Source organism: Bactrocera latifrons, unplaced genomic scaffold, assembly GCF_001853355.1.
Source record: "Bactrocera latifrons isolate USDA-ARS-PBARC rearing strain unplaced genomic scaffold, ASM185335v1 scaffold_193, whole genome shotgun sequence".
NCBI lineage: Eukaryota > Metazoa > Arthropoda > Insecta > Diptera > Tephritidae > Bactrocera > Bactrocera latifrons.
The window spans coordinates 360,490-385,145 of NW_017535441.1; the positions used below are offsets into that span (position 1 = coordinate 360,490).

Consider the following 24,656-nt stretch of genomic DNA (forward strand, 5'->3'; position numbering starts at 1 on the left):
GTATATTTGAGGTAATCATTTTCTGACGCCTATTCTTTGAAAGAGTAAATGTAGAAAACCGGTTATAAGTTGCTAATTAACTTTTAAACTAATGGCGTATGAAGGCGCTAATGGAAATATATTCTATAGGTATTTTGCGTTCAGTTATTTACAAATACTTGTTCAATGGCAATCAAAATCTTATGATTAATACTATATACATGTTGAGACATTGTTAATTATGGAAAAAATTAAATTTTCTCTATAACATAAATATATCTATAAGAAGGAGGAGGAAGCCATTTATTTGCGAAACCGATTTTTTTCTTAATCTTAACACATGAAGTTAAAAAACAACAATAACTTAATATATTTAAGTAATGGTAGTGATTTCAATTACTGCTGACTATGAGCAAAAGTCCAACGAAGCATCAAAACTATTAAGTGTTTACATCCACCACAACAAGAGACTTTTTATTATCCAATATTTCGTACTAATTTGTTGTAAAAGCTAATGGTGCTGATTATACAAAAAAATAATCATAACTCAGCTACGGCTGTTATAGATATAATATTTTCCTCACTGCGTGCTGGACGTGATCTGTTCGGTCTATCAATAATGTAGGATTTGTAAACGTTGTTGAGACGTAAGTCTGTCCATGACGAAATGCCAAACATACTGAACAAAAATGACAGCTTGGCACATCTCATGCGTGAACTGTCAAAAAAAGGTTATTGAACAAAGTACCTATAATTGGATCACCCGTTACTTTCAGATAATGTTGTGATAAAATTTATGTTTAATAAATTTTCGAAGCTGAGTTTGTTCAGTGAAAGGTGTCAAAAGACATAGAACTTCCTTTAGAGTGGTTTTAGGAAATATAACAGTAGTTGGACAAAATTCATACGAAACACTTCTAATACTTTCGATGAAAAAGAAAAAAATCTTCTAGATTGTTAAATCAGCTTGCAGAATTTTTTAAAGCTAATGAGCCGTATGATTATCTTACATCAGGCTATGAACAAATATTGCAAGTCCCAAAGCCAAACATTTTGCGCTGCCGAACTTTGGCGAAATAAATTTAACATAATTACATTTGTGTCTTTTTCCAAACGATTTGGGTATTAAATGCGCTGTTTTGTTGTTGCCAACATACTTTATATACAATTAGTGAAATGAGAAATAAGTGCGAGCTAAGGAAAAGGACCAAAAATCCGTTTGCAAAGGGTTAATGATGTTTAAATACAGTTTTGTTTACCAAAATGTACACTATTTTGTTGTTATTGTTGTTTTGTGCCGTTGTGTGTTTGTGTGTGTGTGTGGTTAAGTGCATAAACTTTTGCTTAATTAATTCATTTTATAGGCTTGTTGCCACATTCTTGTGTTGCGTTGCGTTAATTCTAATTAAATTGCTGTTTACTGGTATTTTTGTGCTGTTGTTGTGTGTTTTGTAATTACCGCAGTAAATCAAAAATTAATTAAGGTGCAAACGTGTAATTCTTATTTGTGTGCGCGATTGCGCTTCTTCAAACTTTGATTATTAAATTACACAAAACTTATTAAACGAATTATGGCATGTTTTTGCTATTGTTGTGTTGAAAAAAATTACTTTTTAAATTAATTATCTTGCTACGTGACCAGTTGTGGGGTAAAAGCAACAAAATGGTTAAATCAGTTACACACACACAAATATATATATGTATATATGCGTATCTCAACTCCTGTAAGCCTCAAATATATACATATGTATGTATATATGTATATGTGTGTGTCTCTACGTACATTACATGCTTTGGTATGCGTTTGATGAGCACATTCATTTAAGCAGCCAAACCACAACACTTTCTGCCATCGCCAATCAAATTCAGCGAAAAAGTGTAAATGAAATTAATTAACGTGAGGATAATTCAATGAGTCATGCTGGCTTGCTAGTTGGTTGGCCGACTAGCTGGCTGCTTGATGTTGGACGCTTGGCAATTTCGGCTGGTGTGCTAGCTAGTATTGTTGCTAGCCGCGTAAGTGGTAGTCAGGTCCACCGTTGTCCACTTAGCTGCCACAGCGGCATGAATGCGGGTAACGCGGGGAGGTAACTGCTGCTGTAATCATTTGTCCCCTTGCATTAAATTGAATCGTGTGGTTTGTAATGCAATATTCGGGAATTTGACACAAAACCGCATACCTTTGTGTGCACACATTTACACATACAAGCACATAATCCTACTCTAAACACAATTGCTTGAAACTTGCAACTATCGCAGATCAGTCAACAGACTCGCATAAAATTAAACTGTTTTGGTATTGTTATGCGCTGTACAGGGTATATTAAGTGTGAAACGAAGTTAGTAAAATCCAAAAGGAAACACCGAAGACCTTATATATATTTATATGTTGTAGGTATTTGATCAGCTGACCCTGTCTGCCAGTCTGTTTGTACATACGCCAACTAGCACCACAGCTGTTGATATATTGATCTGAAATTTTGCATTTATCCCTTTCTCTATAAAAAGCTGCTGATTTGTCGTGACCGCCAATATTGGACAACTATAGCATATAAACTGATCTATCGAAATGAAGTGCTTATATGAAAAAAAGGTTTATTTGAGGAGATATCTTCACGAAATTTTGCATAGACCATTGCCTAAGTAATAATAAAATCTTCGAGAAATATTTTTCAGATCGGATCACTTTATAATACAGCTGCCATACAACCTCAACGAAAAAAAATCCAGTTTTTGTATGGGAAACTTGTTTATTTGATAAGATATCTTCACCAAATTTGGCACAGATATTTGTCTAAGACAATAATGCAATTTTTGAAAAAAAAAATCAGATCGGATCACTTTATGATATAGCTTCCATACAACCTCAAGGAACAAAATCAAGTTCTTGTGCGGAATTTTTTTTTATTCGAAAAGATATCTTTAAGAAATTCGGCATAGAACATTGTCTAAGGCAATAATCAAATCTACGAATAAATTTTTCAGATCAGATCACTATATCATATATCTGCCATTCAACCTCAAAGCTCAAAATCAAGTTTTTGTATGGAAAACTTTTTTATTTGAGCAAATATCTTCACGAAGTTTGTCACTGAATAATATTTGAAAAAAATGTTCAGATCGGACATATGTTGCCATACAAACAGACCGTTCAAAATGTTGCTAAAGGCTTTTAATATTATCTTTCATGTTATAATATTAGCACTTGTGAAGGGTATATTAGTTACGGTGCAGCCAAAGTTATTATTTTTTCTGGTTCTTGTTTTCGTTTTAATAGTTAGCAGAGCATTTTGTTATTTGTATTAATTTTCGCACTTCTGCTTCGACACATCAATTCGTTCGGCATTTCATGCAACAATTTATTGAAAATCAAAATTTTATTAAATGCAACATGTGCCACTTACACTCGTGCACTTCCTTAGTAAGTTAGCAACAAATCAATAAATATAAACAGTGGCATATTGTAAGCGCACATACAAATATATATGTATGTATTTATTTCTATGCATAGCTGTCTGTTGTAATTGAGAAGCACGCATAAATTTTAATTGCCATTTTATGCTCTAAGCCCAAGCATTTGGTGCGGTTGCAGAATTTCATCATTAATTCATTTTGCCCGGTATTTTTACGCTGCTACTGTTTAGAGATTTTACATTGCGCAGCACAGTGTGAAATTTGCACGTATCCAACATTTGTATGTATATATTTTAAGCTATCTGCAATTGAGATTTATGAAATTTTTATTTTTTGTTATTTACAAATTAATGGCCTTCCGGCGGCATTGAAAGGATTGCAGAAGGATTTTGTAAAAATAATTTATGGCAAACAAAGTAATAACACATGAAAAAATAACAACAAAAAAATATGGCAACATTGAATTTTTGTTGTGGTTTGAAATGAAATGCTATCGAATAATTAATATTTTTTTCAATAATGAAAAAGTTCAAATCTTTGTGCTACAACCAGCTCAACTAAAAAGCTTTGTGCAGTGTAATGGAGAAATAATTGACATCAATCGATTGGACAATTGTTTAAATTTGATATTTTTATACTATCGCAACAAAGTTGCTAAAGAGAGTATTATATTATAGTTTTGTTCACATAACGGTTGTTTGTAAGTAATAAAACTAAAATAGTTAGATATAGGGTTATATATATAAAAGTGATCAGGGTGACGAGTAGAGTTGAAATCCGGATGTCTGTCTCTCCGTCCGTCCGTCCGTCCGTGCAAGCTGTAACTTGAATAAAAATTGGGATATCATGATGAAACTTGGTACACGTATTTCTTGGCCCCATAAGAAGGTTAAGTTCGAGGATGGGCAAATTGGCCCACTCCCACGCCCACAAAATGGCGAAAACCGAAAACCTATAATGTGTCATAACTAAGCCATAAATAAAGATATTAAAGTGAAATTTGGCACAAACGATCGCATTAGGGAGGGGCATATTTGGACGTAATTTTTTCGGAAAAGTGGGCGTGGCCCCGCCCCCTACCAAGTTTTTTATATCTCGGACACTATGTCAACCAAACTCTACAATGTTGTTTCAAAATGTCCAAAAATACAGTTCAAAAATGGAAGAAATTGGATAATAATATAATGGGTGAAATCGGTTCACAACTACGCCTTCTTCCAATATAATGCTATTTTGAATTCCATCTGATGCCTTCTCTGTATAATATATATATTAAGAACCAATGATGGTAGCGGAATAAAACTTTACACAAATACGGTATTTGAGCTGAGGTATCCCTTGTGGAAAAATTGTCGTGATCGGACTATAACTTTTCAAGGTCCCTGATATCGAACACGAAGAACTAAGTGCCTAACCTAACCTAATTTTTCACCGAAAATATCGGTAAATCAATACAGTTAAAATGAACGAAAATACAATTCAATACTCAGAGTACACAAATTGATCTAATCTAATTAATTTTRCAGCAAAATAAAAAAATATGTAAATGACGGATAATGAAATCTCGATTATCACTTTATCATATGAGAGTATAAAATGTTCGGTGATACCCGAACTGACTTGTCTTTATTATTTTCCACATATTTTTTAATTTGAAAAATATATAAATTTATTTGCTTCAATTCTTTATATAACTATATATAACAATTTATTAATTTATAGTCGATCAGACGATTTAAATGAATCAGAGGTCTTCTAAAGCGGCAAATTCGTTGCTGAATTTTTAATGATATAACTATCTCAATTTCATTTGTATAGCAACATTTAGATATCGAAACGACATACCCTTTCATCAAGCTTTACTTTTCCTATTCCTCTTCCTATTTCTTAACTCACTTACTTACTGCTTGATCTTTTCTTTATTACTGTCTCTAGCCCATTCTACTACAACACAACAACACGCAAAATTCTTATTCTCAGTCCATAGCTTTTGTAAATTTTAAGATTGTAACCTAAGAAAGGTAGTATCTTAGAAATACGTATACGTATACACACATATGTATGTTTAATTTTGAAAATTGTTCTGTTATCTCTTTTCGTATTTCATATTATACAAAAAGTTTCCATTCTTAACCTTGATCAGGAAATTAGAGCGATCTAATGGAAGAATCTAAAAAGTCATTGCAACTTTGACGGAAATCATATATTCACTACATACATACATATACATATAGATAGAGAAAATATATTAGGATTCAGATACAGGAAAGCATGGGTGATGGGTGAAACTTTGTACAACTACATATATATGTATGGGAATGAATCCTTTGGATGCTGACGTCTGTCTGACTTTCAAAGCCGATCTTTTCGATCCAAATTTCCACACGCTTTTTTAAATACTTTAAGATCAATTTAAATCAAAACATAGGCAATGCATTCACCCAAGAAGCTGCTCACTTGTCGGAACTGCCGATATATTTAGCTTACAGCTGTCACACAAACTGAACGATCGGAATTAAATGCTTGTACAAAAAACTTTTCATTTGATGTGATATATTCACGAAACTAGACATGGATGATTACTCAAGATGAATACAGCAATTTCTCGGTTAAAAGATGTTTTCAAGAATTACGACTGTCTCAAATCACAACCTCGCGTATTTTGACAAAGTGTTTACTTTCATCTAAACTGTCATTTCTGGTGCAAAGAAAATTCACAAACTATTCATGAGCAATCATTAAATTCACCTAAATTGACAATTTGGTGTTGTTTTTGGTCTGGAATCATCGACCCGTACTTCTTTCGAAATGAAGCTGGTGACACCGTTACTGTTAATGGAGAGCAGTATAGATCGATGGTAACCAACCTGTTATGAACGCAACTGAAAGAAGCTCATGTTATCAACATCAGGTTTCAAGAAGCAACAACCGAATTATTGCGAGAAAGGTTTAGAGAATCGATTTTTGCAAGAAATTGTGACATTGAATGGTCTACAGGAAGTTATGACTTAATACTATTAGACTGTTTCTTGTGAGGTTATTTGAAATCATTGGTCTTTAGCAATAAACTAACCTCTCTTCCAACTTTAGAATTCAATATTGAATGTGCAAATCATGACATACGACTTGATTTAGTAGAACAAGTATCGAAAATTGGGTTCGTGAATTTAGTTCTTGTAAAAGAAATGTAGACCATTCGAACTATCGATCGATAGTATCGATTGTACTTCATATTAAATAAAACACATTTGAAATTTCTTAACAATTTGTGTGTGTTTTTTGAAAAGAAATCATATCTCTCTGCCCTGTTTATCTGATATAACATATAATATATGTATTTTTCAATTTCTCTAATGCCTAGCATTTAGCTTCAGAACCTATTGACACAAATTAAATGAACTTGAAATGTCAAACCCTACTGCACGGCTGTTAATTTAATGAGCGCATGTGTTGTTGTTTGGCGATAATTAAACAATGTGCTAATAGGATAATCTTCTCTATTAAATTGGGCGATCAGCCGTGTGCTGCTACGAAACAAAGAAGAAATCGAACAAATTTAATGGCAATCATCTTTGCATATTGGGTCTAGGCCTGGGCTAGCGGCAACGCACGACATTGGGGCCAATTTAATGATTAACCAAATTGATTGATAGCTCACGGGCTTATCATACATAAGTACGTTGCAGACAAATTCGTTTGCTACTGCCATGGGTTGCTCATTGTTGTTGTATTTTGTATAAGCTGTCGTGTGGCGAAAGCAAGCACAGCAAATAATACGCTGAAATCATTACTTTTCTTCGAGGAAACAAACAAAAATAAAGCAACAAAAGAATCACGAAAATGACAGGCGACCGACTAAGGTGAGGAAGTGCTCACACAATAGTTAATAATTTAATTGCATAAGTGCTGTTGTTATTTCGTTTTTTTTTACATTCCGCACATCGTTTGTATGCGCACGTTGGCACCAAGCGGAAATAACGGCACATTTATGTGTAAAGTTAAGACGAATTCAAGTTGAACTTAAAGTTTTCTGCTATTTCCTTTCTATGTTTCGTCAGCAATGCATTTTCATTTCCGTGTTTTCATGAGTTGATGTGTGTGTTAGCGCGTGCGTGCAAAGTCACGTTTTGTTGGGGAAAAAGTAATAATGGGCATATTACGAGCAAAAGGCAATTTTTCACAATTTTTAGTTAGAAAATTTACGAGTGTCGATTAGATCTTAACACGTCGCAATGTCTTTTATTTCACAATCGCATTATGTTGTTGTAATTCAATATGGGTGCTAACGCCATTCGATTGGTCTATGTGTGCGTTTGTGTATATGCCAGCTTTTCTGTGCAACGAACTGCGCAGCATTTTGTTCGGTTGCATTTAAAAAGTTGGGCTTAAAACTGCAAAGGCAAAGTATACGAGGGCTGCTTGATATGTCGGCGGCTTTTTGGTTTATTTTTCTTCAACAAAAAATTTTGTTATTACCAAGACATATGGTAGCTTAATACTCGTATAACACATATTCTACAGGTGATTGCACTTATTTATGATAGATGGTATGTTAGGTTAGATGGCGAATCACAAGGAACCAACTCAGCTTCCCATTAGGCACTCCTGCTATCATTTATCATTAAGAGGGGTACCTTGCTGAGATCGCGGAGTTCCCTATACCTCTCACGAATTACACTAGGCCAGACGAACCCTGCCTTTGTAGAGCAGTCTGACACTCAATAGTCTAGTAGCGAACCACAAGGAACCAACAGAGCTCCTGCCCGTTCCTATTCCGCAGTTACTGAGATCGAAGTACCTGTTCCAGCAAGCTCTTTAGCCTTAAAGTATCCTGCAATAATCGTTTCCCCAAAACAGACTAATCATAAAACAACAAATATCGCTACTGTACAATCAGAGTGGATAGTTACCGCTCTGAAGGAGGTTGCGTCCGGTGCAGAAGATTTCTTGCTATCTTTATGGCAGTTACAACCGCTTGGAAGACGCTTCAGTGAACAGGTAGACTAAAACGAAATATGTATAAATGAGGCAGCTCTATTTCAAAACAAATGTTAAATTAAAATCTCCCTGATTAATGTCAGGTTGGCTTACAAGAGCGTCTCATTTTCGTCAAGTGCATTAAAATATTGTGATTTGAAATTGAAGAATTTGCAAATATAGCAGAATGACTTTTGCAGTAGCATTTTGGTCGCTCACCTTTTGCCATTTTTCGCCAGAGACATTGTTCCACCAGTATAAATCGAAATTTCCAGAACGGAAGCGAGCGAACCATTGTTGTGCTGTACGAACTGATACAGCATCGTCTCCATAAACTTCACAAATTTCATTCTCCATTATTTTCACTCATTTTTAAACAACTGTAACTTTTATTCGACTTCCCCGATTTTGATTTTTTTTTTTTTTTTTGGTTGAATGAAGCTTAAAATTTGAAATCTCCAACGACATCTATTGACAAAAAACGAAACGACTTTTTCGACTACTCAATATTAGTTTCTTGTATTCCAAGCGAATAAATTTTTGGTAATAGCTCGACACTGACACCACTTGGCAGGATATTTGTTTTGGTTGTTTAATAGTTTTTTTCTAAATACAATTCGGAGCACAAATATATTATATAATTTTTCATAATAATTGAATAATACTGAGAACAAGAACACTTCAAACGCATCAATTGGAATTGCAAATAGTTGTCACACATACGACTGCATCGGTTTTTCTTCACATAGATGCAGGTGTTGGGTTCCACAAACCCAAATTTTCTTCAATCTCCTTTAGTACAATACTTTCTTTGTGTGTCACCAAGTCAAAGCAGCTTAGCTTATACTATATGTGTATTTACAAACTCAAATAATAAGTGCCTTGACCTGCTCCAAATTTTTCTGATCTAATTTTTTTTTAGTCCAAGTGCGCTGAAATGGGGTCATAAAAAGTCACTAGCTTATCTCAAAGTCCTCGTGTCAATGCTCGCCAACCAACTTGGATAATACCAAAATCGCACTGCAGAAGACTGGGTAAATGCATGCAAGTATGTGCACATGTGTGGTTGTGTGTGTGTGCGCGTGTGTGGAAAACGTCACTGAAGTAGAAAATTACAAAATTAATGTACAATGACTTAAACAATTACTCGCATGCCATATGTGTCGACTTTAAGTACAAGTGAGTACTCCAAACACTTCAGCCGCACACATTTGCCGCAAAACACACACACACTCGTGTATATATTTGTAAACTGACGCGCACACGCAGCCCCCTGCTCAAGTATATGCAAAAGAAATAAAAGTGGTGAAAAAAGATTATTATAAATGACTTTGCTGTACTATGCTATGCTATGCTATGCTATGCTGTGCTGTGCTATGCTGTGCAACTTTGCAATTAGTACACCTCAGCGCGCATATTTTTTGTAATAACAAAAATTAAAAATAAATAACGCAAAGTTTTCATTTTGCGGTTTTACGCTCAAAACTTTGAGCCGAACTTTTTTGCTATTGTTCGTAATTACCACAAACTCAATACGGCATCATACTTGCTGCTGCTCGCAGTCAACAACAGCAACGTCAACAACACACACACACAGGCATAAAAACGCTAATTAAAGTTGTATGAAAAATTTGTGTTGTCTTTGCTTGTTTGTGGAAGTATTTCGAGCCCCTTGCCTACCTGCGCGCCAAGCAAAAACATTTCATATTTATGTCGCCAATAATTAAATTTTCGCTAATTTATTTTGTTTTTTCATGTTCCCTCCCTTCTTTCATTGCAGGACACACACAAAAGCTCTCCCCCTATATACGGCACTGGGAGGCGGCGGATTTCGATCGTTCGCATTTGCACTCGGCACATCAGAAACACATCGAACAGAAACGTCATCGTCGAAAAAGAGCACTGGATTTGGGCGAATTCGGGCCAGTGCACACAATCAGACTGAATTTCTTTGCTCATGACAGGTAAGTGAAGAACTGGTTTTGAATATGAACTGTGCATTACATATTTCGCAGAGGCAATGAAAGAACAATACCTATTGTGCTTAATGCTCACTTGTCGTACGGAGCAGTAGACATATTTATTCATACATTTCATATATACTCTTTCCACTTCATTCATGGTTTCTAACTGCTAAAATGTTTCAAGATATTTTAACAAGACTATTATGCACCAATCTCGTCCCATAAACTGCTGTTCATAATTTTTAGAAAAATAATTAAATTGGAAAGGCATAAACTTGTTCCAAAAATTATAAATAAATAAAGTTTTCCATCCTCAAGGGGCAACGAGTTAAGTGTGAGTCACTGCTGACATTGGAATTTCTTTCAAAATACTTGAATTCTCTTAAATTGTAAAAAAGATATAGAATTTCTTTGCTAATCCCTTGTTTTCAGATATCATGCAGTATGTCTAAATTATTTACGGCCTCTACCAAATTATGTTTGGCGAACCCCATTTAAACGGACTCGATTATTTAGGAGCTGTTCAAAATAAAATTTCTAAAATCATTGAATAAATGCTGTGTGCCATTCATTTTCTTAAAAATTAGATCAATCACACAACTTTCTAAATTCTCGACCACATCGAATTTCTATGAGATCAATTCCTCCGAAATAAGGACTATGACCCCAAATGGGTGAAAAAGTATTATAAAACACTGTGCTAACTTGTACTGATATAGCGGAGTGTATTGAAAAAGCAGTTTATGACAGCATTAACACCCAGTTCGCCAGCTCAAAGTTTGAGGTCATTGAACTCAGTCTCAGCGCCTATTTGTTACTGGATCGCGGAAACCGTGATAGATGGGCAATGCGAACGGGGAAAATACGTAGCCAATTCAAATAACCCACTCTATTTATAATAGAAAAATATCACACCTACCATTATTATTTGGGTAGTTTGTATTATGGACAAAACAAACAAATTAGAAATAACAGAATTTTGCAACATGGCTTGTTTTCAGAAACTCAGTAGAAAGGGGAGAATAACAAGTTAATTCAAAAGTCCCCAGGTTACCATAGAAACTTTTTTTTTTTTGAAAAATTCGTTTTTTTTTTTATTCAACGTAGCTCCCTTCAAGGGTGATATACTGATTATAGAGACCCTCCAACTTTTCGATACCATTTTTGTGTTACGATTTGTCCTTTGCTTTAAAATAGGTCTTAGTTAGGCGATCACATCTGCATTCGACGAAAACTTCTTCTCAACGAGCATTATTTCGAGATCTGAGAACAGGAACAGTCGCTGGTGTCGTAATCTGGGGAATATGGTGTGACACGGTGCAATATCTTGATGAAACAGTAGTTGTTTTTCTTCAAATGCGACAATTTTTCGGAATTTCGGTCAAACGGTCGCATTAAAACGGACCTAAAAATCGCTGTTGATGATCCTCCCTTTTTGAAGGCAGTCAATAAAAATTATTCCATACGCATATCAAAAAATAGACGCCGTAACCTTGTCTGCCGACCATTGTGTCTTTTCATCTTTGGAGCGGGTTCATCATGAGCAGTCCACTCGGATGACTGTCAATTGGACTTCGAAGTAAAATGATGAAGCCATGATTCATCCTTTGTCACTTATCGACGAGAAAAATGAGGTTTATTAGGCTTGAACATATCCAAGCACCCTCGCCGTTGTTTTTGGTCAAAAGTGAGCTCACGCGGCACCCACTATGCATAGAATTGTCTTATACACAAATATTCGTGAATGATATGATGTAGATAATCAATTGATTCAGCTTTAGAGTGCCTGCTATCGCGAACAACTTCACTTTACGTCATCCAAAATTAATTTGTGGACTTTGTTGATGTTTTCATCGGTAACAACTTCTTTTGGGCGTCCACTGCGTTCACCACCTTCGATGCTCATTTCACCATGCCTTAACTTAGCATACAAATCCTCGATGGTTGACTTTCTTTTCGCAGTATACGTAAGCTCGAGATCAAGCTTTTGCTGCAACTTTATTTTTCTCCTTCAAAAGCAATATTTTATCAACACACGAAATTCCTTTTTATCCATTTTTTTCGCAATAAAAATAGTTGATTCACTCAAAATGATATAATTCACAAACCAATGTTCCGAGAGATATCAAATTTATACACACATCTTTTAAAGGTTAGAGGACTTTTTTATTGACCTATTACAAATAATATCTCAAGGATGATGAAAGTAATACAATTATTCCAGCATACTCTTAACTTAGGCTTAGTTGAAGAACAATGAGCCTTATTATGTAGTTAGTGGAGTCGTTGGCTTTTAATGTTTTTCGGTGCTCCTTATTTCAATGGTTGGAAATTGGCATTCTCTCATCCTTTCGGCTAATGGATTGACACCATTGCTTATATTGGTTGCATCAAAGACATAAAATTCAATGAGACCACTATGATTGCATTTTATTTATACAAAACTTTGAATAGTAAGGCCACCCAAACAATTCTGCAAATTCAGAGTATCTTTCGAATATTAATCTTCTAAATGCTTGGCTTAACTTCTCCACACATAGGTACATATATAGAACTGATGGATGCCTCGACAATATCTGGAAATAATAAAAGCCGCTTGAAGTTCAAGCTGCCCCAAACAGCTGATGGAGTTTATGTAAAACTATTTCATGAGATAAATTAACGATTAGAAAAAAGGACTTGAAAGGAACTTCCAATTTTTAGCCAAAATGAGATGGTGTGAGAGTAGAATCTAAAGGGTAATATGGGTTACCTCGGGTAGAAAGCAGAATTTTTTCAACAATTCTCATATAAAAACATTAAATATTTTATTCGATTTTTTTTATTGATACAAACATACACTATTAACAAAGAAATTCTGAAATTTTTGAAAAAAAAAATTTTAACTCGGCGATTGCAATGCCATTTCCGCGTTGGCCGGATAACTCCTTACAGGATAATCTAAAGTGAAAAAATACGTGTTTTACTTAAAACTTTAACTTAGAACTTGGACGAAACTGAAAATTGCATTTTCCACACATTTCTATAAAAAAATTAAAATTTCAGTGAAACTTTTGCCACATTTTTTTAATTGTTGTAATCGAAAAAATCCTTCGACAAAGTCTTTAAGAATTATATCTCAAAGGTCTGTGTAAAATTTCATTAAAATCAGTTGAGTCGAGAAATCTTGCCAATCGAATTCAAAAAAGTTTAGAGAAAGGCGCGTTTAAAGGCGGCGCATTTAGCCTAGCTAATTTCGAGCGCCCGAGTTCTCAAGGCTATATCTCCGAAACTATTAATCTAAAATTTAATAAGACAATAAAAAAATTCGATTTTTTGAAACCCGTAAACGCATGCAACTATTAAAGGACCTTCTTATGTTCTGCGAAAATGAGATCGTATCTACATAGGTGCTGCCTAAAGAGTGGAACTCTAACTCGTTACTTTGTAAAATATTTTCACAAACTTAATAAGAATTTTTTTCTGACGGAATGCTTGATAATTGTAAATATCTTTTTGGAACTTTAAAATATGTACTATAATTTATATGTTTTAACTATGTTCAACGATTTATTTTTTTAACTCATATGTTTTTTTTTCAATTTTCAGAGAATTTCGCATGGTTCTCCAACAGAATCCACTGTCGGTGTTTGCGGGTGATGTTGAAATCGAAAGCACGCATGGACCGGTGGATTATGACATTTCGAGAATATACACCGGAACACTAGAGGGTAAGCAATGCAAATATTTCAAAAACTACCAACTAAGCAAGCGAGTGTTTGGCAACCAAATAACAAATACTGGAAATTGTAAAGTTCGCTGTAAAGTAAGAGCTGATAAACTTTTCTCCAAATCCACTACGAAAATATACTCCCTTGCAGCCAGCGTGCTGTAATATATGTATATGTATGTGAGTGTGTATTCAAATTGGAGCGCGCCACTAAATGGAACACTGGCAATAACCATAAAGCACAAGGGAATCAATGATGTTGTCATGTCAATAATGAAGAAACAAACAAAACGCCACGGAAGCCATAAAAACCAGAGCGAAAATGTGAAAGAGAGAGTGAGAGAGGGAGGGGTAGAGAGAGACTAGAGTGAAAAGAAAGCGCACGAGCGTTGTGCAAAGTTTTCACATTTTCCGAAAATGACCATTTCCGGTGCTGCTGCCACTGCTGCCACTGCTGCCACTACTGCTGTTGCACACACATAAGCGTTATGTCCATTTGGTCGTTCATCATCTAACAGCTTGGATGGCGCTGATGACTGTGCAAATATTTGAGCTCGCATTCTCAAATGTATACTCGACTCATATGAGCACATTTGCACAGCATCAACTGGATTCCAACACGCTGGACACACATATATTTACATGTGTACTCACATATTAGTTATATATATATATATATATATATATGAGTATATGTTTGTACGTGTATGAATTTGCATGTATTTATTTGCGCGCGCATGTAGTTCCACAAATGCATNTGCGTTTTTTTTTTTAAAAAAGTTATCAAGCTCTTAAAAAATCACCCGATACTACTAACAATTGGACCGTTCTGAAGAAAGCAATCGCCCAGAAGCGGCCAGCTTTCAATACTTTCACCCCACACACCTCAAGAGCTTGGTTCAGAGGATTTTATGTATCCACTTTATAGTCTGTATCTGACACCAAATGTTAACAGAATATGCAGTGACTATTTCTGTGTTCAACAAGGTTGATATTGCACTTCGGCAACAGGTGGGCACATGCTTGTGTAAAGTTTTCTATCAAATCGCGACCCTCACACAAGGAAGTATCTCAATTATATGCCAGCTAGTAAACCTGAGGTTTAAAGTTAAAGAATTTAAAATATTTGTTGTAGCGCGATGTTGTAAACTCGGCTATAACCGAGTAAGCGGTGTCTACGCCGATAAAGTAGAAGAAGTATACCCAATACAACTTTTTCGCCATGAAAAAATATCTGTCAAACTCTAAATTAGATATAAATTTATCACTTAAACTCTGTAAAGCAATCATTATTGGTCTAATTCGATTTGAGAACGGCTTAGGGAATAGGAAAATCCTCGAATCCCAACACGAAATTATAAATTAATAAACTGAATTCTCTAGAAACATTTGTCCAATGCTTCGGGTTCTACGATGAAGATCTGGAACACATACCATATATTGGTTGTTCAAACGACATTCTTAAAATCCGCTACCCAAAATTTGAACCTTGCATCAATTCAACTTAGTTTAGTCTTTCGATAAAATCCTCGGTTTTTATATAACTGAAAATCGAAATGGGTAGATTCTTGGGTTGAAAAACTACAACTATGGATGAGAATTGAGTCTTTTTTCAGTTTTCTGTAGCAAAAATTAATGTGATTTCCAAATTTGTTCAGTAATGCATAGTTTCCGGAGAAAAACTGTCTGGAAAAAGCCAGTTTTCTTTTTCAACAATAACACGCGAACCCTTTTCTTTCTAAATTTCATTTATTGGCACTTAGATGAGCCCTTCTTCTCAATCGAGCTGAAGACGTAGACATTATTTTAACGAAGTAGAGAGCCTGGCAGACTTTAGCTGCCTTTAAATGACAGAAGGGCTTCGTGAAAAGCGTCTTTAGCCAGACATAAGTAACACCATTATTGACTGCGATGGAGTAACATTCTCAAAAATGAAAAAGATGCCGCGAAGTGAGAGTACGAACCTTTTACCAATTACCACATCTTTCGAAGAGAAAATTTGTTGCCGAATCGCTGCAAGTTTTCACTTATCAAACTCTTGGTTGAATGTGTATGAGTATCGCCTAGAGCAGCAAAGTGCCTGATGTTCGGGTGGCTCCTAATCACTTACTTGCCGCACACTTATAGATTGAAATTTTAAGAGCAACAAAAATGTTATCCACTTTACTTCAGTCTCCTGCAACTGCACATTTCACCTTTTCATTTCAGCAATTTTTGTGCAAAAGCAATAACAACAAATTCAACAAAGCCATTAGATGCTTGCTCGCCTGATTAGATAAGCTGAAGCTTTTAAGGCTTTAGCCGATTATCGAGAAGCACTCATATTTTTCCGAGAATTTCAAAGGCGAGCAAACCATTACATATGATATAAATGTGTGTGTGTGTGTGTGTGGGAAGCGTGTAATCACACATGCATGTAATCGCATACCTATTTGTATATTACTTGGGTGTGTTTATGTGTGCGTTAATTATTTAAAATTTTTTCGGTCTGTTTTCTCTGTTGCTTGCTGCTTCAATTTGCTACGCCTAATATTTTACCTTCTTTTTCTTGTAATGAGAAAACTCATGGCTATGCTTATGCACAGATAACGTGATAACCGCTTGCGAGTATGCGTGTACACGTGAGTAGATGTGAGTGTGTTTGCGAGTGCTTTTGTGCAACACTGCCTTAGGTGCGGCTTTAGAGTTTTCTATTTTTATACCCTGAACAGGGTGTTCTAAGTTTGTCACAAAGCTTGTAGCACCCCGAAGAAAGCCTTGGAGACCTTATCAAAAATGTATACGTATGTATATATAAATGATCAGCGTGGCCAGCTGAGCCCACTGCACCATATCCGTCCCACCTCTAAATATGTCAAGTCTCTCATTTTTTGAAGTATCGCTCTGAAATTTTGCGCACGTTCTTTTCTCCCCAACAAGCTGCTTAGTTGTGAGAAAAGGCAATATCGGACTACTATAGCATACAGCTGCCATATCAACTGAGTGATTGGAATCAAGTGCTTGTATGGAAAACTTTTTTAGTTGAAAAGATATCTTCACGAAATTTGGCACGGATTATATTCCAAGACTTAGGCATAATCTGCGAAAAAACTGTTCAAATTGAATCACTATCGCATATAGCCGCCATACAAACTGAAATATCGGAATCAAGTGTTTGTACGGAAATCGTTAACATTTCATGAGATATCTTCAGAAAATTTAACATGGATTATTTTCCAAGCCAAAAGTACAATCTCCAAAAAAATTATTCTGATCGAGCTGCTATATCATATAGCAGAAGAACTTTTTTACTTGACAAGATACATATCTTTACGAAATTTGATATGGATTATATTCCAAGACTCGGGTACAATGTCTGAAGAAATTATTTATATCGGACTACTATATCATATAGTTGTCATACAAACAGATTAGTCAAAATTAAGTTCTTATAGAGAAAAATTGTTTACTTGACAAGATATCTTCACGAAATTTGGCATAGATTATTGGTCAATCACACACAATCTCTGTATAAATTGTTCAGATCGTATGACTATAGTTTGTAGCTGCCATACCAATTTACCGATAAAAATCAAGTTCTGTGGAAAAAGTTTGTATTCGTGAGGGGTGTTATAGCTTCGCTGCAAACGAAGCAAAGTTTTTTTTTGTGTTTTTGCGGGTTCAGTTTTTTTTTTGCCGTTGTTTTTGCGTTCATTTCATTTCTCACGTGTTCTGCCGCATGACCTAACTATTTGTTCGTTACATTTTTTCAACGCTCCTTCTTTTATATTTTATTTCACATTCTAATTTTTTTTTGGTGATTTTATTGTTGCACGCTCCATGTGTCCATTCGACGTTGTTGTCCCATTTGTTAAACGCCCCGAAGTCAAGTTGAAAGCTCATTGCATGCGCTGAGCGGGGAGGAGTAGCCAAGCACACTACTCCAGCGAGTGCGTTCTTATACACATCTAGATGTGTATTATATATGAGTATATGTTTGTACGTGTATGAATTTGCATGTATTTATTTGCGCGCGCATGTAGTTCCACAAATGCATGTGTGTGTGTGTGTATGAGTATGCGATGAACGGACAGTTGCGTATACATATATCTGCATGAGTGTGTGTGTACAATGCATTTCACCTTAGATTGAATGAAAGATGTCAAGGACGTAATATTTGCATTGACTATCGGTAGCACAGTGGCGGTGAAGGTGGCGGTGGAGTTGCCGTTAATGGCAGTTGGGCTGTGTGGGGAGAAATAGCGTGTGTGTTTGTGGAAATCGTTATGGATTGCTAGGAAGAGGAAGCTGCTATGATTGCTACAATCGGCACGTTGCTCTCCACGCACACTCCTCAGCCACCACTGTGACTCATAAATACACCAGGCGGTGTGTTGAAGTGAAATACTCGTGCATCATTGGCAACTGTCCATTGCCGTAAACAATAACCACTTTGTGTTGCCAATGGCAATGCCGACTGCAAGCGCTGGCTATAAATCTTACCTTCAACTCTCTCAAGGTTTGTATGGCAAAATAAACAAATGCTAGTTGAAAGAAATAAATTTGAAATCTAAAAGGTTTTTATTGCATACTTGTGCACTAACACACCGTTTCATTCACTTCTGAGACAGTGTGTTTGTATACATACTTATGTATGGGTTTATACATATTTGTAAGTGTGTGTGCAGTCGGTGATACACTTATCGACAGGAGATTGAAATCAATAACGTTTTGTGCCCGGAAACTGTAAGCATTACAATTTACATTTACTTTTATTCATTTTTCTTTTATACCCACTGCATATAAGCCGAAGTGGTTTTATAGATTTTTGTTTATTTGCATTGGTGTTCGTCTATATCGGTTGTGTATTGTGTATAAATGCAATTTTTATACGCGTAAAATTACCAAACTTTAATATTCAACAGCAATATGCGAGAAGTTATGATTTAATGGTTTCTCCTTAAGACTCTGTAAATTATAAAATAAAATAAAGACATTAAAACCTCTTGGGTCTCGAAAAATGTCTATTAAATATTAACAGAAACAATGTTTTTATTCAGTTCACTTTACGAAAACCAAGCCAGACCGGCGCAGAGGATTTAGCTTTTTGATTATTTTATATGGTCACCCTGTACTTGAAAGTTGTAATGAAACTAGACAAAAATGGAAAGCTTTCAGTATGTCTCACAGAAAATATATAATTAATAGCAATTAAATATAAATGAAACACAAAGTGATGAGCTACAATGAGACAAAAAAGTACCCGGAAATTGTAATTAAATCAATTTGTTAAGACTTTCCTTAATTAATATGCCAAATATGGGCGCGATCTGTCAACCAGTTTGTTTACAATAGCTGCTTAAGTCGGTCGGTACATCTGAATAGTGCGTTGCGATTTTAACAGAGGATAAATATACCGAATTTCGTATACGGAATCATTGCTAATATAGGAAATGGCACAAGCCTTTAAAGAAGGTCAATAGATTGTTGAAGACATGCCTCGTTCTAAACGACCTTCGACTTCTTCAACTGACTAAAATATGAAAATAGTGAGGGATACAGTATTTAGAAATCATCAGAAAAGTATTATGGAGACATTTCTTGCCAGTTCGTATGAATGAAACGCGTTCATGCTCGACTCGTCCTGATAAAGCTGAATGATATTTAAAGAGTACGATCGTATCCGGATTTATACCCCAAAACACAATGATAACATCGATAAACTACAGTATTCACCTCTTTGGGATTTTTTCTTTTTCCACAAACTCAAATTGCAGCTCCGTGGAGCGATAAAGCAAAATTCGCTGAAGGAGCTGAAAAAAGTGCTTATGAAAAGTGTTATTGATGAATAATGAAATATTTTACGTTCATTTACAATTTCCGGGTACTTTTTTGTCACAATGTCTGCTGATTTTTTACCAAAAATAAACATTTATTTTCAAAAGATAACCAAAATGGTAGAACACGAAGTGTCGCGAAAATTTTATATAAACAAATTTTTAAAATCATTTTGGCCAAAAAAATGGAATGCGATCGTTAACATTTTTAACAACTTTTAACGTGGATTAGCTCAATAATCATTAATCATTATTAAGGTACGTTGAATTCAAAAGAGGTCGTAAAAATTTCAAGACAAATATCATGAAAAAAATATAACCCTTCTAAAATTTTAATTCAAAAAAATTAATTTACAAATGTTTGTTTTTTGCTGTGTGTACAAAAATACATTTGTACACTATACTCAAAGCAAAGGTTCCGCTTTTATTGTTGTTGTTTTATTCATTTTCGATATGTTATGGAGCGTCAGTTTGAAACAGGAAGGTATTGGTTTGCAAGTATTTGCATTTCAATCTGAGTGCAGTTTGTAAGTAAGAATATTGCAAAATTGTCTGTACCAAAGGAGTAAGGCATATGCATAAGTGGCAAGCTGTTGCAGTTGCTATGAAAACTGTGAAAAACTGCCAAAGCGGAAGGAAATACTAAATATTTATTTGAAAAATAAAAGTGAAATAAAGTAAATAGTACTCTGAGTGAGCAATCTCAATAAAATTCGACTGTGTGCAAAAATGTGAAGAAATTAATGAATGGATTTTACTAGGAGACAAAAAGAAAAAAAAAAAAAGAAACCAACTAGCAGTAAAACAAATATGTTTTGTGACCACAAAATGATTTAAATCGTAGTTAGTATTCTTTATTGAAAAATAATAGCCCCGAGTTATTTATACAAAAGCAATAATAATTAAAATTGGAGACCATTAAATAGAAATTGTTGGAAATTATCGAACAAGTGCATATGCTCACACATAGGTGCGGACAGGTAAAAAGGTGCTTATACATATGTGTAGTATTTTGCATTAGTTACTTGCAACGATTGCCCAGAAGGACAATCCATTCAAAAAGTATTCAATATATTATTTAAAATAATTCTTAAGCAAAAACAAAAAACATAATATATTTAACCAGTTATAAAGGCTTAAGGAATATTTTTTAATATTAAATTTTAGTTAGATTCTCTTAAACCATTTAAAATAACTAAATTAATTAAGAAATATAATGACATTGAGGTACAATAATCATATTTTACGTTAATTCGGATTTATGTAGTAGGAGAATCCTCGTTAGGTCTTTTTTTCTCTCTGCTTTTGGAGCTGGAGTGTTTTCATCCATTCGGACGACATGACCTAGTCAGCATAACCGCTGAACTATGTCAATGTCAACGAATATCTCGTACAGCTCACCATTTCTTCGAATGCGATACCTGCCGATTGGCAAATCGTCTATGCCTCTGCACTTCATAGCAAGACGAGAATATTGGCCGACTTATAGAGTTTTGTCTTTGATTATGGAGAGAGGATTTTACTCCTACTCAGTTCGTAGTAGCACCTGTTGGCGAGAGTTATTCTGCTTAGGATTTCGAGGCTGACGTTGACTGTAAACAACAAATATGACACTCGTAAATAACGTTCTAATTATGAATAATATCAAAAATGACAAACTTTACGATAAAGTTGTGAGTTGACAGATTGGAATAGTATTGCAGGGCTTCTAAATTCCGAAAAACAAAAGTCGACGTACGGATATTGCCTTCATGAGTCTTTATTTCTAGTATTGTGCATTCAAAGCTCTTTATTTTGAAACAACATTCAAACATCGAGTTTGAGAAGAAAAAAGTTGTTTGCTTCTCACTAAACTCAAGTCAAAATCCATTCCTTGTAAGGCATACTTTTGCATTTGACGAGATATATTAATGAAATTTGGCATGAATTACTGCCCGAAGCAGTGCTATAAACTTGGAATAAATTGTACAGATCGGACCACTATAGCTTATAGTTCCCATACAAGCTCACCAATCACAATCAATATAAAGATTTTTATACTCTCGCAACAAAGTTGCTAAAGAGAGTATTATAGTTTTGTTCACATAACGGTTGTTTGTAAGTCCTACAACTAAAATAGTCAGATATAGGGTTGTATATACCAAAGTGATCAGGGTGGCGAGTAGAGTTGAAATCCGGATGTCTGTCCGTCCGTCCGTGCGTCTGTCCGTCCGTCCGTGCAAGCTGTAACTTGAGTAAAAATTGAGATATCGTGATGAAACTTGGTAACGTATTTCTTGGCTCCATAAGAAGGTTAAGTTCGAAGATGGGCAAAATCGGCCCACTGCCACGCCCACAAAATGGCGGAAACCGAAAACTTATGTGTCATAACTAAGCCATAAATGAAGATATTAAAGTGAAATTTGGCACAAAGGATCGCATTAGGGAGGGGCATATTTGGACGTAATGTTTTTGGAAAAGTGGGCGTGGCCCCGCCCCCTACTAACTTTTTTGTACATATCTCGAAAACTACTATAGCTATGTCAACCAAACTGTATAGAGTCGTTTCTTTTAAGCATTTCCATATACAGTTCAAAAATAGAAGAAATCGGATAATAACCACGCCCACCTCCCATACAAAGGCTATGTTGAAAATCATTAAGAGTGCGTTAACCGACTAACAAAAAACGTCAGAAACACTAAATTTTACGGAAGAAATGTCAGAAGGAAGCTGCATCCAGGCTCCATACCATATCTCAGGAAGCGATTTCAATGAAATTATAAATATATAATATTTTCTTAACACCCTGATGACATATGCCAAATATGGGTGAAATCGGTTCATATAAAATGTTCGGTGACACCCGAACTTAGCCCTTCCTTACTTGTTATATAACATTTCATGCGCTTATTAAGGGTATTTTTGCTTTGGTGCACACGAAGTAAATGTTTTTTCTGTTTCTAAACATTTCGTTCATCTCATTAATATACAGACGTGATACGCAATTGCTTCTATCGTCACCTAAAATGTAAAACAACATATCATAAAAAAAAAGCGAAATTGAGTTTTTATGGCATACGATTCTCTACATCATATTGGATATATGTTGCAAAAATTTTCAGCTGCTGCTGTCAGATATCGTCACTTTATAACCAAAACACAAATTTGGTTTCAATATGAGTAGTTACTATTATATCGTTTTTCCTTCGCCTGTAAACTTATGAAAAGGCGTCATTACGTTATTTTGCATTTTAGGTGACGCTATGCTTGCTTACTTCGACACTAATAATTTTAAGGTAGTTTCCTGATTCATATAGGGATTCTGCCTTGTAAAAAAAAAACAGATTTCATTTTCCAGAAATATTAAATCATAAAACTTTATTGCTTTAATCAGTGAGTTTAAAAATATTATTTTGGATAAAGCACTGTGGTAGAAAAATATTTTCTAGAAATAGTAAAAGCTTTCGAATGGACTAAACCTGGAAAATTCGGTTAACAAAAGTGTAAATTTCAACAAATATCCATTTAAAAATATGAAGCCTTCCGCGCTCACATTCTCGAATTTGTAACAAAAGAACCCATTAAATGAAAAGTCAGCATTGGCCATTTGAAAATAAATGGACCAATTCATAATTTCATTTCATAATTCGCTGGAATTACATTATTACATTTTCAGCTTTTCATTTAAAAATATAACTGTAATTTAAATAATTGTCGCTGACAGCTCACAAATGCGCTGTAGAGCTTTCAGCGCACCGCCGAAACAACCGAAACATTACGAGTACGCGCTGAAAGTAATTATATAGAAACCACCACGCACACACACACACTTATATATATATGGGGAACGTGTATAAATCTGCATTAAGCAACACATTTGGCACAGTTTCGCCGTCCACGATTGTGAGTGTGTGTGTCTTCGTGTATAGGAGCGTATGCAATCAGAACTATCGTGCGTAGTTGCAGTCATGTGACATTTGCAAGTGTTAACTTAAATTACTCACTATAGTCGACTGGAGTCAGGACATCCAAATTAGGCGTACGTGATGAAGCAGGAAATGTGGCATTTATCATCATATCGTACGCAACGTCCATGGCGTTGCCAAGTTTAGCACTCGGATTTATTAGAAGTGCCGAAGTAGCGGAGCGGAGCGAAACGGAGCAGCGATGGCATAATGCAACATCAACGTGAGCAACTTACGCATACAAATGCATTTACGTGGCCACGTGTGTGTGAATGTGCGTGTGCATGCCGAATATTCACGTAACTGTTCCACTGTAAACCTTCATACCTTTGGTAGACTAAAAGCATTTATTACTGAAAGTGGTTTCCATTCAAGCAGCAATCCTTTGGCATCACTGAATGCGAAAAGCTTTTAAAAGTGTGAATAAATGGCAAAGTTCGCCGGCATACGAGTACACTTACGCACACGGCTATGAAAATGGAATTTCAGTTCGTAACACACCGAAAAACACAAGAAAATAAGTGGAATGGAAAATATTGGTGCCATTAAAAGTTGAATGTGACCATCTCTGGTGTTTCCAGAGCTAAATAATCTGGACCGCAAATTGGTATTTTGTTGAGAAATTTTTGTGCGCAGCTAGTTGTTTGAGTTAGTAATACAGCTTTTGAGGCTTTTGTTGGTACGAAAGAGTTTATGGAAACATTTTATTTTGCTACAATGTGCTACTCGCCTACGGTCAAACTCTTAATTCGAACTTATATCGGGTGATTTTTTTGAGGTTAGGATTTTCATGCATTAGTATTTGACAGATCACGTGGGATATCAGACATGGTGTCAAAGAGAAAGATGCTC

The 24,656-nt window shown here is 35.3% G+C and overlaps 1 protein-coding gene across 1 annotated transcript in view; it reads left to right on the plus strand.

The window, feature by feature from the left end:
* The window catches only part of LOC108967646, a 97,025-nt gene that overhangs the window by 42,968 nt on the left and 29,401 nt on the right, over nucleotides 1-24,656 (plus strand). The window contains exons 2-3 of the mRNA XM_018931204.1: nucleotides 10,151-10,334; nucleotides 13,923-14,044. Coding sequence (XP_018786749.1) covers nucleotides 10,151-10,334; nucleotides 13,923-14,044 — 306 coding nt within the window. The remainder of the gene's footprint in view (nucleotides 1-10,150; nucleotides 10,335-13,922; nucleotides 14,045-24,656) is intronic.